At 36.5% G+C, this 16597-nt stretch overlaps 2 protein-coding genes across 6 annotated transcripts; one reads left to right on the forward strand and one right to left on the reverse strand.

Annotated features, from left to right (window-relative positions):
* Positions 1-5321: 5321 nt before the first annotated feature.
* Positions 5322-13336, forward strand: LOC132175153 (formyltetrahydrofolate deformylase 1, mitochondrial-like). Of its 4 annotated transcripts, XR_009439392.1 has the most exons (10): positions 5324-5560; positions 5807-5919; positions 6497-6647; positions 9852-9925; positions 10025-10184; positions 10496-10594; positions 10707-10793; positions 12444-12631; positions 12931-13045; positions 13154-13336. XR_009439392.1 is itself a non-coding variant. In XM_059586998.1 (9 exons), exons 1-8 carry the CDS (start codon positions 5411-5413, stop codon positions 12588-12590), a joined length of 981 nt encoding a protein of 326 aa, XP_059442981.1. In that variant the 5' UTR covers positions 5324-5410; the 3' UTR covers positions 12591-12631; positions 12931-13336. The 4 variants fall into 4 exon arrangements, 2 of the variants coding, with proteins under 2 accessions (XP_059442981.1, XP_059442980.1); XM_059586998.1 differs by having other exon boundaries at positions 12931-13336; XR_009439393.1 differs by lacking the exons at positions 12931-13045; positions 13154-13336 and having other exon boundaries at positions 5322-5560; positions 10496-10620; positions 12444-12535.
* LOC132175152 (VAN3-binding protein) lies at positions 13290-16439 on the reverse strand. 2 transcript variants are annotated; one of them, XM_059586995.1, is made up of 7 exons: positions 16110-16439; positions 15643-15916; positions 14979-15357; positions 14607-14789; positions 13965-14014; positions 13801-13858; positions 13290-13528 (listed from the first exon to the last, which is right to left on the reverse strand). In XM_059586995.1, exons 2-7 carry the CDS (start codon positions 15907-15909, stop codon positions 13296-13298), a joined length of 1170 nt encoding a protein of 389 aa, XP_059442978.1. In that variant the 5' UTR covers positions 15910-15916; positions 16110-16439; the 3' UTR covers positions 13290-13295. The 2 variants fall into 2 exon arrangements, with proteins under 2 accessions (XP_059442978.1, XP_059442979.1); XM_059586996.1 differs by lacking the exon at positions 16110-16439 and having other exon boundaries at positions 15643-16048.
* Positions 16440-16597: the final 158 nt, after the last annotated feature.

Consider the following 16597-nt stretch of genomic DNA (forward strand, 5'->3'; position numbering starts at 1 on the left):
GTGAGATTACCCCATTTTTCAGGTGTGTGCACTTGGAATTTAAGGGTAATTAACTACGTTTCTTACTAATCCTAACCCAAATCCTCTACTCCTTTTTCAAGTATACCTCGGACTCACCCAACCCCTCTCCACCTAACTAAATTCCAGGTCTCCCTCATCTCTGACTCTAGTGCTGACTTCTGCAAAATCTGGTAACAGATTTGGCACTACATCCATATCAGCACAATGGCAAGTTGTGCCATGAGGTCTAGAACTGAGTTAAAGAGCACTCATTAGATGCCTACTTCAAGTAGAAATAAACAGACCCTGCACCAATCACACTAGTCCTAGATTTTGTTGACTATGCATTGCGTGCTGCATCAAATCTGCCACACATAGATACCTAAACCTTTCAAATAAAGTCATTGTCGTCACTGTGCCTCTACATATGTGTGTCTCGCAAAAGAACTTCTAATTCAAGTGGCAGCTCTTCTAAATGTGTATGATATCATGCAGTAAAGAACCATCATGAACCTTTATCAGCATATCTTACAAAAAAAATACCAGACAAACACAATAAGATCAACTGACAAAGCCCTTTAAAGTTCCTTTGACAATGTTCCTAATGATAATTCCCCGATGGTAATTTAACTCCCTGGTGTAATGCCAAAACAGAAATCAAATACACCTCAAAACGCCACTTCATGGATAAAAAAAAGAATGAGCACTACTGGTGATAAACGTAGTCAAGTGAGTATGATAACTACTTCTAAAAGAAATCATTATGGAAATGGCCTAATCGACAAGGCAGTATAATTGTCACTCAAAATGCCAAGACATAAAGATGAACCAAATCTACCCAAGTAAACACAAGTACAAAATAAACATCAAAAGATTTCCAAGATGTGATCCAATGAGGAAAATTGAATTGTAATGCACACATGCCATTTGGAAGATAAGACGTCAGACTCCCAAATAATCCATATAACATAAGAGTAATGCTATTAGTAAACTGTTATATGACTGTTATACAACTGTGATGACGTGGCAGTAAAAATTAATTCTTTGATCAATTAAAAAAAAAAAACAAGTGCTGATTTTTACTACCGCGACATTCCAGTTGTATAGCAATCGTATACAAGTCTACTAAATAGAATTATTCATAACATAATTGGAATTTCAATTAATTTACATGTGTACTTGGAAGATCTGTTAATTCGTATTTTTCTCTCATCTTCTTCATGCATAACAATCCACAAATCGAATCCAAAGCTCTCAATTCTCAGTCTCTCTATATCAAAACTTTGTTCCTGGAAATAGCAATAAACAAAAAAACTCAATTACTTTATTCCAATTTGGTAGAAAAAAAATTCAGTTCAATTCAAATAAACTTACTAACCCTAGATGTGATTTCTTTAGAAAGCAAAAGGAGCTAAGAAATTTACATAAAATGGCCCCGTATATGAAAAAACTACCTGATCTAACCTTAAGATTTGCATTAGACACAGTCAAGTGGGATTATTTTTTTTTTTTTTTCAAAATTCAAATCTTTTTTCTTTTTCAACCTGCTCCCAGTTCGGTACAAATTCGAATCTATGAATTTTCAAACAATTCTAGATCCAATTGATATATGCTCTGAGAAAATCGTACAATTCTACTAATATGAATAACCGTGATGGAAAAGAAACAAATAAATAAATTGTAAAAGGCACACCTACGTCTGTTTGGAGTAAGAGGAAGAGGTGGGAACACGCTTGTTCCGAAACATCATGTATCCGACGGGCAATACGACTCCGATCATCATGATCGCCGCTCCTATTATGTATCTCAGCGGGCTCGGTGGTTCCACCTCTATCAACCCCTTGAACTGCACCCACACACCATCATCACCCAAATATGACTTTCACTGAATACCTTCCCAATATTCTCTGTACGAGATCTGAGAGAGAGAGAGAGAGAGAGAGAGAGAGAGGGAGACTTACAGGCATGTTTGGATTGTGCAGCTTAAACAAAACGTTTCGATGTGTCTGAGTTTGTTCTGACGGAGAGGGACGAAAGGCACTTCCCACCGGAGCGATCTGGGTGCTCTCTCCTGTGAGATTCGTCCAGTGAGCTTTCTTCAACACCCTTGTTTCGCCACGTTGCAAACGTGGCAGTCATCGCTATTTGAAAATCAATGGGACTAAAGAGTACGTCCAGAGTGGGCCTCGTGCCCAGCCCATTCCGTGCTGGGCTAAATCACAACTTAACGAACCTAAATTTGGGCTCGCACCGGACTTTGAACTTGCTGGATCATTTCTTTTTTTTGACATGCCCACACAAGAGGAGGGATTCGAACTAGTGACTTCCACTTCATGAGGCGTGGTCTCTAGCTGATTGAGCTACCCATTGAAACTGTTAGATCATTTCTTGAGTGATTGCCCTTCTTTGGTTTTTTGTTTTTTGTTTTTGTTTTTTAAAATGTTGATTTTACTGTGACAATCGTATAATAGTCACTAAATAATATAATAATGTTAGAAATTATATTTTTATGCCATAAACATTCCACAAAACTGATGTGGCAATATCAATCAACTTTTTGATTTTTTTTTTTTTATTATTTTTTTTAAGAGTAACTACATACCACATCTCTATCATATTGGTGGCCATCTGCCCCAGAATCAATCTTAATTAAAAATTAAATAAAATCAAAGGGCTAGTACCTAGTGGGCATAATTACATCAGCCCAATAAAATGAGAATGAGATGTGAGTGTAGTATGTAATATTACTCATGTTAGAAGTCACATTTTTATCCAACAACTATCATATAAAGCTAACGTGACAATACCAACCAATCTTTGTAGTTTTTGTTTAAATAATACTACCCTACATACTAGATTCTCATCTCACTTTCATTCTATTTGACTAATGTAATAGTGTCAATCAATCATTCATTTTTTTTTTTTTTTAAATGACTAACCTAAAGATTAATGGACACTGCCACATCAATTAAGTTGGACGAAAGAGAGTGTAGTGTCACTACAAAAAAATTGGTCCCTTTCAGGAATTAAACGCCAAGAAAACTTTCTTGACGTTTAATTCCTAACGTGAAGCTTCTGCCGAAATACCTGACACACTAGGAAGTTTGATAAAGCTTGTTATTTCCTGTGTAATTCTAATGCTAGGAAATTGTGTTTACTATTTAAAAAAATTCATTATACCGAAAGTATGATCAGTATTTTAAAAACTTGTTAATATAATCACTAATAAACAATATTCATTAGCTTATAACTAAATGAGAATCATGAGAACTAATGTCCTTACATCATCATAAACATCATACAAAAAAACATAAAAGACAATATGATCAAAAAAGCCAAAAAAGCCATGTCCTCTATCATCATTTGAATGGTCCTCTCTGAGCCCAGTTGAAGCATAATGCATCTCTAATATTGTTAGTATCAATAATGTATTAAAAGCATAAAAGCGTATAAGCACCAAAGAGTACTGCAGCAAGTGAAAAGTGAAACTCTAACTAGCAATATATAATTACTAGAATAAGATGAAATTGAAAACCGACCAAGGCCATGAATAGCACATTCCCAGCCACATCATAGCAAGAACATATATGATTAAACATGCTTCAAGAATTTTTTTTTTTTTTAAAAATGATGAATATACAAAAATTTCAAATGTATATGAATATAGGGTTATCATATTCAATATTCATGGAAAAGTAAAAAGAAAAGAAAAAAAAAAAAAAGGAATTAAAGCTTAACATTCAATTTAAGTCATGCCAAATCAGCTTGATAGTGTTCCATTTAAATCTAACAGTACAGGTCTAAAAGTGGTTGTAACCTTGGAGTTGTCAATATATTTGTCAGATTGAAGCTTGACATTCCATTTAATATTGCATGGATACTTTCTTTGCAGAATCACAAAGCATTTCGGTCAAAGCTTTTCAATATATATATATATATATATATATTTTTATAAAATTTTTGGCTGAATATTTAAAAAGATTCAAGTCAAGAAGCATTTATTAGCTTTAATATGTATTACAATTAAGCTCATAGGAATAAGTAAATTTAATAATTTAATCAATACTTTAATATTATTTTTTACGTGTGAGCTCAACTATGGAGGGTCGATAAGAACATCGATACCATGTTAAATCTCTACCTATCTTTTGAATTTAATAATTTAATCAATACTTTAACAATTTTTTTTCCTTTGCGTGTACAAAGTGCTTAAGAGAATTGTTAGTAGCAATTAGAGTAGCACTACACTGAATTCTCTTTCTTAGACCATCTTTTACAAAAACTTGAGATCAGCACTGACAAGTTAACAAAAAATACTTTATTTGTGAATTCTCCTCATGCATGCAGTTTTCTAAAAGTATTATATGAGGTTGTCCTGTGTAAGTCTCCTGCAAAATCTTTCCATTTACTCTTTGCCTATAGCATAATTTCTTCCAACAGCAATCACTAGATTTGAAGCTCCAAAATTTTATGATACATCAACAACCGGCACGGGAAAAGCTACCAATTAACAAGCAACAAAAATATAAGATCTTTCAATTTACAAGATTCAATTTCACTCGATTGAAACTCTGAAAAACAAGATCATGAAATGCACAGCAAAGTGTTGACGTAAATCCTTAGAAATGGGAAACGAATCATCATGAGAAACAAGAATTCAACCAGCCACTTCATTCATGAACAAGAAAAAAACAGTTAACCCAGAAAATTGCAAGGGTTAATTTTGATGTCTAAAACAGTAGAAAGACATCTTATATTATTATTTACGTTTTCTTATTTTATGTTTCCTAGTGTAATATAATGTACTATATGCTGGGGAAAAAAAAGTCTATTTTTTATGTTTCCTAATGTAATGTAATATATGTGATACTTTTGTCTTTGGTTTTCCAGATGGCTTGGGAAGATAACTCTAGAGCCCTACATCCATTTTTGGTTAAGGTATTGTGAAGCTTATAACTATGGAAGCTTGCTAGAACTCAAGAAAGTGAAGGGTATAGGCAATGGCGGATCTAAGAATTCGTATTAGGAAGAATAAAAGAAAAAGAGTAGGGGCGCGAGAAGGAGGAGAAAACCCTGTCCACCCCCTTTGTATCCGCCACTGGATATAGGAGGTGGGGTTTTAATTTTTTCAAAAATTTTCTGGCGTATATTTTTTTTGCCGGGAAATTTTTGACACTTGGCGTATATTCTATACACCAGGAATTTGTATGGCGTATACGTTTCTTTTAACTCGCATATAAAAAAGATACGGCACAAAAACGTTTTTAAAAGCCAGGACCAGGCCGTATTAACGTCCACCAAACAGGAACGACATCGTATAGGGTACAACGCCAGCTTCAAATTGTGAGGTGATGAGGCCATTTGGGAAGTGGGTGGGTGCTAAACGTTGCAGCAGGGGGGGAGAGAAGGAATGACTCTGATGCGAAGAGTTTCAGCGAGCCTTCCTCAAGTTATTGGATTTGCAAGCAGGCCCTTCAAATCCTTCAGAATCCCGGGAGATCCCCCGGATTCCTCAACCTCTGCCGCTCTCACCCACGGAATCCACGTCTTCCAGTGCCCTGTAAGTCCTCTCTTACACCCTCTCCTCCATTCATCTCATTTTTTTTCCCTTTGATTTCTGAGAAATAACAAGAAATTTTAAAACATAATAATAAAATCTTAAATTTCACAACTGCCAACCTTTCTCATTTGTTTTCATGGCAACCAAACGGGGGATGAATGAGACCAGTGATTTCGTGTATAGGATCTTACGTTTGGTTGAGTTTTGGGCTTCTGAGATGGGATATTGAATTGCTATGTAATGTAGGATGCGGTTGGGATTGTTGCAAAGCTGTCGGAATGTATAGCTAGTAAGGGGGGAAACATACTTGGCGCCGATGTTTTCGTACCCGAAAACAAGCACGTGTTCTATTCTAGAAGGTAATTCTTTCTGTTCTGTTTGATCATTGTGCTAGAGAAAGTTACCATTTAGTTGATTTTCCTGTATGCTAGTTAAATTTGGTTTGGATTTTTATTGAGTGGAATGCTGTCTTTTATGTTTATGTTTTATTTAGTATTGGTTACAAATGAATGTTGTTAACAAATGTGACAGCAAAGAGTAGACTTAGTGTGTTTAGATTCGTCATTTGGGTCTTTTTTTTTGGTTCCAAACATAAGTCTAGAAGTTGCAAGAGGGTAAGGGACTCGATTCGTTATGGGAGACACTTTTGAATGGTGTATATGTGCTTGCAAGAAGAGAAATTACTTTTTGATTCTTGTGGGTAAACATCTGGATTGCTTCAATTTGGCTGCTGAAACATTGGTTTTATTGCATTGGTAAAGTGGCAAAAGGGTGATAGTTGGATGGATCGCACAAGTAGTGGTTTGTCTATAATTGAATGTTGTTTGGCTACTAAGTTTAATGTTTATGGATACATGGTTAGAGCTGAATAATTTGTCCGGCATGACAGTGGGTTTATGTTTGACCCTGTTACTAAATATGTGTGGAACATGGCAGTGAGTTTATTTTTGATCCTGTTAAATGGCCACGGGAGCAAATGGATGAAGACTTCATTAAGCTGTCAAAAATATTCAATGCTACGAGATCTGTTGTTCGGGTGCCAAATAAAGACTCCAAATATAAGATTGCTGTCCTTACTTCAAAGCAGGTATATGTTGGTCATGTTTGCTAACAAGTTCGAGGTCACTTTTCTCCTTTCAAACACAAAATCATACTTTTCAGAAAATTGATACCAAATGAAACACTTTTCAAAAAAAAAAAAAAAAACTCATTGTTTAGAAAACTTCACTCAACTTCTTTAAGAATATTTTAAGAAAACACGTGTTTTATTTTTCAAGTGTGGAGGCTAACTGTATTTACAAAACAAATAAAAAATATAAAAAGAGGGGTTGTGATGGCCACCTCTAGCGGAGGAGAGGGGTGGATAGAGATGGTTGCATTGCTACCCTAACCGAATAGGGAGTACGGTGCGGCACCCTAAACAAATTGGGGGTGGACAGGGATGGTTGTGTAACCACGCCAGCCGGATAAGTAGTGCAACCAAATATGGGGTGGATAGAAGTGGCCACATGGCTACCCGAACCAGATAGGGGGTGCGACGTGGTCACCTAGCCGAATAGGGGGTGGATAAGGATGGTTGCATGACCTCCTCAACCAAATAGGTGGTGCCTACATGACCACCTCAATAGGTCAAAGGTGGCCACATGACCACCCTAACAAGATAGGAGTGGCCATGTGGACACCACAATCGGATAAGGGGTGGTTGTGTGGCCACCCCACCCCAACAAGTAAGACGTGGCCACATGGCCACCTCAACTAGATAGCCACCTTTCTCCATCCCTGAGGGTGGCCCATGACCATCTCTATGCTTATGTATTGTTTTTTTTTAAAATATATATATGGAGAAAAGTGTTGTAAAAGTCCTTGAGGTTTAACCTTCTATCAAATCACTCCCTAAGGTTTAAAATTGATCAAATCACTTCTTAAGGTATGCTATGTTATCAAATTCTCCCTCTGAATATCTACCATTAGGATTTTTAACAGAAATTGTGGCACGTATACATAAGCCTGCATCAAACCTAATAAAATAGCTTCACTTGTACAAAATTGTCTTCTCAACTTGATACATGGTGAACGAGAGGAGAAAAGTGAGTGGTGACCTCTCACCAACCCCACAGAGGGCATGGGGACCTACCCCACTCACCAATGTCTATTGACAAAGGGGACATGGTCGCGACCCACATCCTCTACCAGTAGGTTGGTGGACCCACCCACGCCCTCTTCGCTAGATAGGTTATGTGTGGGTTGCCCGACCCACCCACGTCCATTGGCAAAGGGGGTGTGTGTAAGTCATGACCCACAACCTCCACTAGTGGGTAGAGGGGAGCTGGGGTGGCGGGGGCAACCCCCACCCATTCTCTGTTGGTGGGCTGGTAACCCACACTGCCTATGCCAGTGGGTGGGTTGCTCCACCTACCCATGCCCACTGGTGGCATGCAACTCATGTCGTCTACCAATGGACGAAGTAGGTGGAGGGGTGACCCTATCCCCTCCTCTTTTGATGGGTGGGGCGGCCATGCATCTACGGACGACATCCTACTCATAGTGGTAGAGGATGTGGTCTGCAACCTACTTGTGTTGCCTTTGCCAGTGATGTAGACCAGATGACACGTGCCTTCATGAAGGAGTTTGGAATTAATTCTAGCTAAAAAAAAAAAGGGAAAATTATCTTTTTCTCCCATGAACTACCACTCAATGACCATATAGCCCCATCAACTACCAACTTTACATTACGACCCTATCAAACTACCATTTTGTTGCCAAAACCCTCCTTCCGTCAGTCAAGGTTGTTAAGTTGGACGGTTAACCCATCACGTGCGCATAAAGTTAGTAGTTGATGGGGGGTATATGGTAATCGAGTGGTAGTTCATGGGGGGAAAAGGATAATTACCCCCGAAAAAATGCATATGCATTTAAGGCATGTGACGAGCAAGTGATGGGTTGACCGTCCAACTTAACGACCTTGATTGACGGAATGGGAGTTTTGGTAACGAAATAGTAGTTTGATGGAGTCGTAATGTAAAGTTGGTAGTTGATGGGGGTATATGGTCATCGAGTGGTAGTTCATGAGAGGAAAGGATAATTACCAAAAAAAGAAAAAGTGATGGAAGTCAAGGGTTAATGAAGGCAAAATTTGGTGGCGTTAGAAAGTTGATTCAAAGGACTATAATTTTGTATTTCACTAAAAATTTCCAATTCCAATGCTTATTAGGTCAAAATAGGTCGTGAATAATTCAAAAATCTGGTGTAGAAATCTTGCTTCTCCACTCTCACTTGAGTGAGATTGCGGTTTGATTTTTGCTTCACATTTGCTTGACTCTAGCTCAAGTGCAATTACAACAAATCACAAGATAGAAATTTCTCTTGACACTCATGCTCATTCGAGCAAGTTCGCAATTATTTTAATAAAGACTAGTTTTGTAATTTTGCTCTCAGGTTTGCGTCCCTAACTTTTATTTAAGTTCAATAAGGACAGCTTGGCTCCGCAGTTGATTTTATTCTTCAGTTTTATTGGTAAGAAACACTTTTTTAGAGAGTTTTTTTTTCTCATAGTCCTTCTAATTCTTAGAATTTTTTATGATTTATAGAAGAGTTGTGAAGTCTAGCGTGTGCAGATTTTACTTCTCACTATGTCAAACTGCATCTACCAGTTAGGGACCCTCCCACCACGCCAACTGGGGTGGTGGACACCACCTCCTTGGTGTGGCCACCCACCTCTCTTCCATTCTTTTTTGTTTTTTGGTTTTTTATTTTGTTTCCTTCCTTTTTTCCATATGCCAAGCTAAAGTGGCAAATCTGTACATGTGGAGCTATTTTATTGGTGTAACGTTCTCTTGTGCCTACACATGTCACAAGTTCCATTAAGAACCCTAACAACATATGTATGGAAGGAGCGATTTGATAACAGAGCATTCTTAAGGAGTGATTTGATCAATTTTAAACATTAGGGACTGATTTGATTAAACCTTATGGATTTCCATTTTTTAAAGTAAGAAGTCGGCCTTCACACCCAAAAAAATAAACACGTGATTTCTCAAAATAAGCATGTTTAGTGTTTGTTTCTTTGAAAACACTAGACATTTAAGTTTACCAAACGATTTTCTTCTGCTGACCTAGAGGCAATAGTTTTCAAATGTGGACCCCACTGAAAGCACTTCTCAACTTTCCATCGCGTCAAAAACTTTTTTGAATTAAAACACAAAAAACTCTTTTCAAAATCGTTAGCCTTTTATTTTTTATTGTAACTTGAATTAATATCATGCATATTTAAGCTGCCTCTATCTTGCTGCAGGACCATTGCCTGGTTGATTTGTTACACGGAACGCAGGATGGAAGACTTCCAGTAGACATAACTTGTGTAATAAGGTGAAGTTTCAGGTCTGCCATCTTTTCATTGTTTTTTTTTTTTTTCTTTTCATTTTGATAATGTTGATTCATAGTCCTAAATGCATTTTCACTTAACAGTAATCATGATAGAGGTTCAAACACCCATGTGATTCGTTTTCTTGAAAGGCATGGTGTTCCTTATCATTATCTACCCACAACCAAAGAGAACAAGAGAGAAGGGGACATCTTGGAATTGGTTCAGAATACTGATTTTTTAGTATTTGCTAGGTACATGCAGGTAAATCAAATTTTCTGGTTTAGGCTCTCACTCTCTTCGTTACTGTATTATTTTGATAATTAAAATGGAAAATTTTTGTCAAATGATGTTTGATATTTTAATTTTCATTTACTGATAGCATGGTTTTTTTCAGTCCACCTGTCAGTATCTAAGCCAGTGGACACTAAACTTGATCAATCATACTCTTCTACTGTGTGCTTTTATTGTTTCTCTCTTTATTAATTAAAATAAAAGGAAAAATAAAAAGAAACTCATAAAGAGATGTTGTTGAATGCCCACTGTTGAAATTTACAGCATCAGTATCTTTGCAGATACTATCTGGTAACTTCTTAAAGAGCTACGGAAAGGATATAATAAATATTCACCATGGCCTTTTGCCATCATTCAAGGGTGGTAACCCATCTAAACAGGTTCAGTCATCCTGCCTTCTTCATAGGTTATATATACTGTCACCTTTCCAATCATTTCTATGCTTCCTTCCTAACTCTCTATCGTATTTAATTTGCTAGATTGTGTTGGCAGGCATTTGATGCAGGTGTGAAATTGATTGGTGCAACAAGTCACTTTGTGACTGAAGAACTTGATGCAGGGCCTATTATTGAACAGATGGTGACTACAAAATCTTTTGCAGCTGTTTTGAATTTTTTTTTTTCCATTACCCTATGACTGCCTTCTAAAGCTTTAATGGTGATTCTATGATTAATGGCAATTTACTCTAGGTGATTATTTATTAGTTAAAACTTTTGCATAACATGTCTTACGACATACCTCATCCCATTCAGCTTTTTACCACCCTGAACTTAGGGTTAGGGAGAGGAGTCACTTAAGTGAGGGTGAAACCATGAAAGCAGTTAGCTGTCCGATACACCTAGCGAATTTTGCACATTGTTGAGGCTTTGAAAATCTTAAAAGTTTATGCTACGTAAGTCCAGACTTGTTTGTGCATGTTTTAGGGATAACACCTGTCCTAGCCAGAATGTAAAGCTAACTTTTTGACTAAAATGATGTAAATTTGAGGTTTGTTGTTACAGTTGTATCTCTTATGCATTCTTTTCCAGAAAATTCTAGGGTGTTAAATTATAAGGGGAGGACCATCTTGTACTTAGTCTGTACTCTGCTCTATTTGTTTTTATTGATAACAAGATAAAACGGTGACTTTGAAGAAGCCAATGTAACTTCTGATTTTTATTATATACATAAAAAAATGTCAGATCATTATTATACTTTGTTTTTAGATTCTTCATGCTTGCATTGATTAGAATATTAGTTAAATGATTAAAATTTTCATTTCTTATCAATTTTAAGCTTTTCAGACAATCAGTAATTTAACATGGTGTTAGAGCCAGTTGTGGCGACTGGTATGATGGATGATAGTGGTTCCTTTCGTAGTTAGAGTGGGGACGGTGTGCATGCATAGATGGTGGGTTCTTTTCAGAGTTAGAGCTAGGATAACAGTGGATGACATAGAGCCCCCACAAGTGATCTTAGAGATGACTCATAAAATTGATCGAGTTTCTGTTTGAAAGAGAATGTAGCGATGTGGTGATGGATTCATGTGAGAAAAAGATTGTTGAGTACATGCATGCATGTATAAAGATGCCATATGTGAGTGATTAATACAACATTATTGGGCCAAAATTTATAAACTTACGTTTTTGGGTTGAGCAGTGTCCCAATATATTATATTATGGTCTCACTAGAAAGCCACCTATCAATCTCCATAACAAAGATTATTGAGTACACGTGTGAGTGTATAAAGCTTAAGTACCATATTAGAAAGACATCACAAGTATGAGTGATCAATGTAATGTAATTAGGCCCAAAGTCATAGGCTTAAGATTTTAATGTGAGTGGTGTAGGTATGTTATATTATGGTCTCACTACTTATCAAAAAATTATTATGGTCTCACTAGAAAAGACTTCTTAAGTGTCAATTTCCTTAACAAAGTGATATCAGGATTGAGTCCTGAGTTTGAATCCTGACTCCACGTGTTTACCTCCGATTCCGGTTAAATATCTTAAACGTCAATTGTTGAGGAGTAGTTTGAACTTATACGTGAGGGAGAATGTTCGAATATTAATTAAATGATTAAATTCATCATATCTTATTAATTTAAACTTTTTGGCTAATTGATAATTTAAGTAGTTTATATCCGTAGCACAAAAGTTGCTATTGTAGGCAATTAGTTTTCATTAATTGTACATGATGGGTCTGTCCCATTATAAACATCTCAAAATACATCCATGTTTACTTTGCAGGTTGAGAGAGTTTCCCACAGAGATAACTTGCTGAGTTTTGTTCAGAAATCAGAGAACCTTGAGAAACAATGCCTTGCAAAGGCAATAAAGTCATACTGTGAGCTGCGAGTGTTACCTTATGAGCAAAGCAGGACTGTTGTATTTTGAGGGAAAGAAGGGAATGAAGCCATTGAAAGGGGGTGCGAACTGTATGTACATTCAGTTCTTCATTCGAAATCTTTACACAAAATGTTGTAATCATTTTTAGGAATCTAATAACATGTACAAGCATTAAAAACTCATCAAGCAAGGTTCCAAACTTGTATTTCTGAATCAAACATAAACGAGAAGAAATGTTTGGAAGATTGTTATTTTGATGAGTTCCTGAATCCATTCTTTTCACCATAAGTAATTATATATATATATATATACATCTGTATATCAATGATGTATATAATTCTTTAGTACTCAGGCATCATCTGTTTCTTTTCATTTTTCCCCATTGCAGAAAGAATTGTCAGAATCTGCACAGTATCTTTGTAGAGAATCAAAGTAGCTGAAAGAAATTATTAAAAACACTCGAAGTAAATTTTTTGAGGCCAATTCTTAAGTAAATTCTCAAGGTATGTTGTGCTTTTCACCAGAGTATATTTGTTCATTTTTCCCCATTGTGGAAAGAATTAGTAAAAACTCTCAAGTAAATTTTGACCTTTATAATTGTCCTGAACCAGACATAAGGCCAGTACGTTGCATGTGTTCTTTATATCTGCGTACAAGGAAACGACAATTTCTTCTCACATGAAATGGGATTGTGCCATTGGTGAAGTTATCTGCCCTACTCTTGCACTACATATACACAAAACAGAGCATATACTATTTACTAATACTTATGAATCCCAGAGAATGTTCGGTTTCTTCAATGCAGCTAACTTGACTTAGAAGATTATGAATTTCATCAACCCATCTCTGCTTATGGATCTTGTTCTTGCACTTGAACTCTAGAAGACCTTGTCCAGTTTTGAGGCCGAAATAGGCCTCCTCTGAAATTTCCCTTTCTTTTCTGTATGGCCATGCAGCACTCTCATCACAAACTCCATAAACAATACCTAGTACCAAAGTCACAGAAATTTATTGTCAGAAATTTCTTCATAACAGAGTGGTAGTCTATAGACAAGGATTCTCTTCATTTCATTTGAAATGAATAGTATTCATTTTGTGTTAAGGAAACAGTGTACATGGTTAGATACATCAACTTTAAATTATATCCATCCATTAAATGGAGCATCTTATTTCGACAATTTGATGTTGTGAAGAGATTAGGCAACTGGTGAATACAACAAAACAGTGCTGAGTGAGAGATTTGAAATGAAATGCTTACATTTATTCTTCTTGGAGAAGGCTCCTCCAACGTGTTTTCTTTTGAGCTTAATTATGACCTGAAAATGGAGTCATATGAAAAAGAAATAAGGAGACATGAGCAAACAATGCAATTCTGCAATCAGACAGTCTTTCCTCATTTTCCTCACGAGTTAATTTATGTACCTGTGATTTCTTGTTGATGTAGATAGAGACATGCTTCCATTGTAAAACTCCTGTGAATTCCAATAGCAAGTGATTTAACAGTCGCTTCTTAAATTTCTAAAGGGGCATACCCTTGTATATCTGATACTCTAGCACTCATACAGGCTCTCAATCATGTAAAAAAAGATTAAAACAACAAGAGTGATTGATGCTACTTTTTTCACACCCGTTTATCACACTTCTTTTATATCGATTGACGTAGTATGTTTTAAGAGACTTTTCATGTCACACTTCAAAAAAAAAAAAAAAAAAAGATTATTTAAAACACGTCACGTTAACCGGTATAAAATAAGTGTGATAAATGAAAGTAAATAATAGCATTACTCAACATGGATTTTGCTTTATGAAATATACAACACTTTTAGTCTGATGAGTAATGTTATAAACTAAATTTTAATTCCACAACTATCTCATATTGCTGGCGTCAAGTCATAGCTAATTTTTGGATTAATCATTTTTTAAATAAAAAAAATTAAAGATTAGTTAAGAATGTCACGTCAACTATAATTATGATATAAAAATATAATTTATAGTATCACTCAACGATATACTTTAGTCTTATAATAATAATAATCGCTTGTTGAACTTTTTACGGCAGATTACCTTTTTGTGTAACTTGCAATAATTCCCCAACAAAAGGAGGACTTTGTTCCTCCATTTGACTACGGAAAGCAGCAGCCCAGTTGTTCCCTGATCCTGTCATACCTCTATCACAGGGACTTATAGATGCATTCTTCTTTGCTTCTTTTGGCAATCTTGCTTTAAAAACTGCTTCTCCTCGCAAAGCTAATTTAGCAGAGTAAAAGTTCTATCAACTAATTAATCAATGAACAAAATAACAATAAGCCAAAAATATTGTTAACATATTGACATCATTAATTAGGAACTGACCAATTTTTTTTTTTTTTTTTTTTTTTTTTCTGAAAAATTAGAGCATTTTATTGCATGATGCAAAGAGACAGAGAAAGTATATACCTGTTGCAGCTGCAGCAATGAGAGTCGTTAGATCACCCGGACTTCGAATATCAACCGCCGATCTGGCAACAGAAGCCACAGAATCATGATCAGCCCCAGCAATTTCAGCCAATTCAATGCAGTGTGATGCCAAGAGTTGTGTAGCAGATGCCAGAGCCATGCTCATTTTTGTTTCAGAGCCACTGGAGTTCTCTGCTGCAGCAACGGCAGCCAAGGCTGATGCTAGTCCAGCCACTGAGACAGCAGAATGCATATGTGCATTTTCTACACGTGCCCTGTCTTTCTTCTTCAGTGTGCAAGGACTTGACTCTTTGTGGTGGAACCATTTTCCAAAAGACGCTGTTCTCCGACCATTCACAGAGTTTGTTACCTTCACTGCCTGCAGTAAAACAAAACAATCTAACAATATTTTACGCCGAAACAAACAGAATTTAAGTATGTCGTCCCTAATGCCATGGGAATTTAAGAACCAGGAAGAAGGAATTAAAATTTTATGGGGTTGGTGCCTCACGAAGCATTAAGCCCTCTTTGAGGCGAAAGTTCAAGCTTTACTTAACCATTGTGGCAGGGGCGCTTTGCACGGTGTCTCAAAGACCTAATCAGGCGGAGCCTTGATCCCCCAGTTATCAAAAAAAAAAAAAAAAAATTATGGGGGTTAGCTTACTAGTTCTGGAACATCAACTGCTGATTCTGGAAAAGTGTTGGGATTCTTGTCGAGGAAAAGATGTTTCTGCTTTTCAGCTAGAGCCTTGGAAATTTCTGAAGCAGAAAGGCTCCATGACCTGGACAAGTATTCTATAGGCTCCTGTGGTGTTTGTGGTTGAGGGATTGCAGGCAACGATGACGCCACTTTCAGCTCTCGATCTTCCTCTACATTTTCTAGCCCATGCAAGAAGCTACTCCTCCAGCCTAACTGAAAACCACTTTCCATCTTCTTTCTGAACAATGGAAACAAACAGGAATTATATCTATATTTCTCACACCCAATTCTTAAAATTGAAGAACAGTTGGATCAGTTCAAAAAGATGAAACCCAATTGAGATTTAATCAAATGGGTTTTCACAATTTCTTTCAAACACTTGTAAAGAGCTAAAAAGAAGTCCAGTAGAGAAGGGTGCTTGCTTTACTAACCTTGAAAGACACCTCAAAAACTCTCAACTAATAAACTTCTTATGGAGTATATATATATATATATATATATATATATATATATAAAAAGGAAACCGCCAGACAGAAGAGATTACACGAACAGACGTGGAAATCTAGTGCTTTGAACTCCCATGAATTCAGGTCGAATTTCATTAAAGAATCAACAAGAACTGAAGACAAACCGGCCGAATTCACGAAGCTCGAAAAATGAAAACAAGATTAATTCAAGGGACATAAAGAAAAGAAAACATAATCCAGGAAAAGTGGGGGATGGTTTCTAAGACAGGTGCAAGCAAGCACTGATTTCTATAGGAGAAGCATTACATTTATGATTTATGGATTAAGGAATATTTTTTCTGTAATAAGAAATTGACTATGGTTGTCTTTTTTTGTGTGGGTTTCGGTGGTCGGTAGTTTGAAAAAGTTCATGCTGTCAACAGCCAATGGCCATGCTGCATGGACCTTGACAC

Source organism: Corylus avellana, chromosome ca3 (genome assembly GCF_901000735.1).
Source record: "Corylus avellana chromosome ca3, CavTom2PMs-1.0".
In the NCBI taxonomy this organism is placed as follows: domain Eukaryota; kingdom Viridiplantae; phylum Streptophyta; class Magnoliopsida; order Fagales; family Betulaceae; genus Corylus; species Corylus avellana.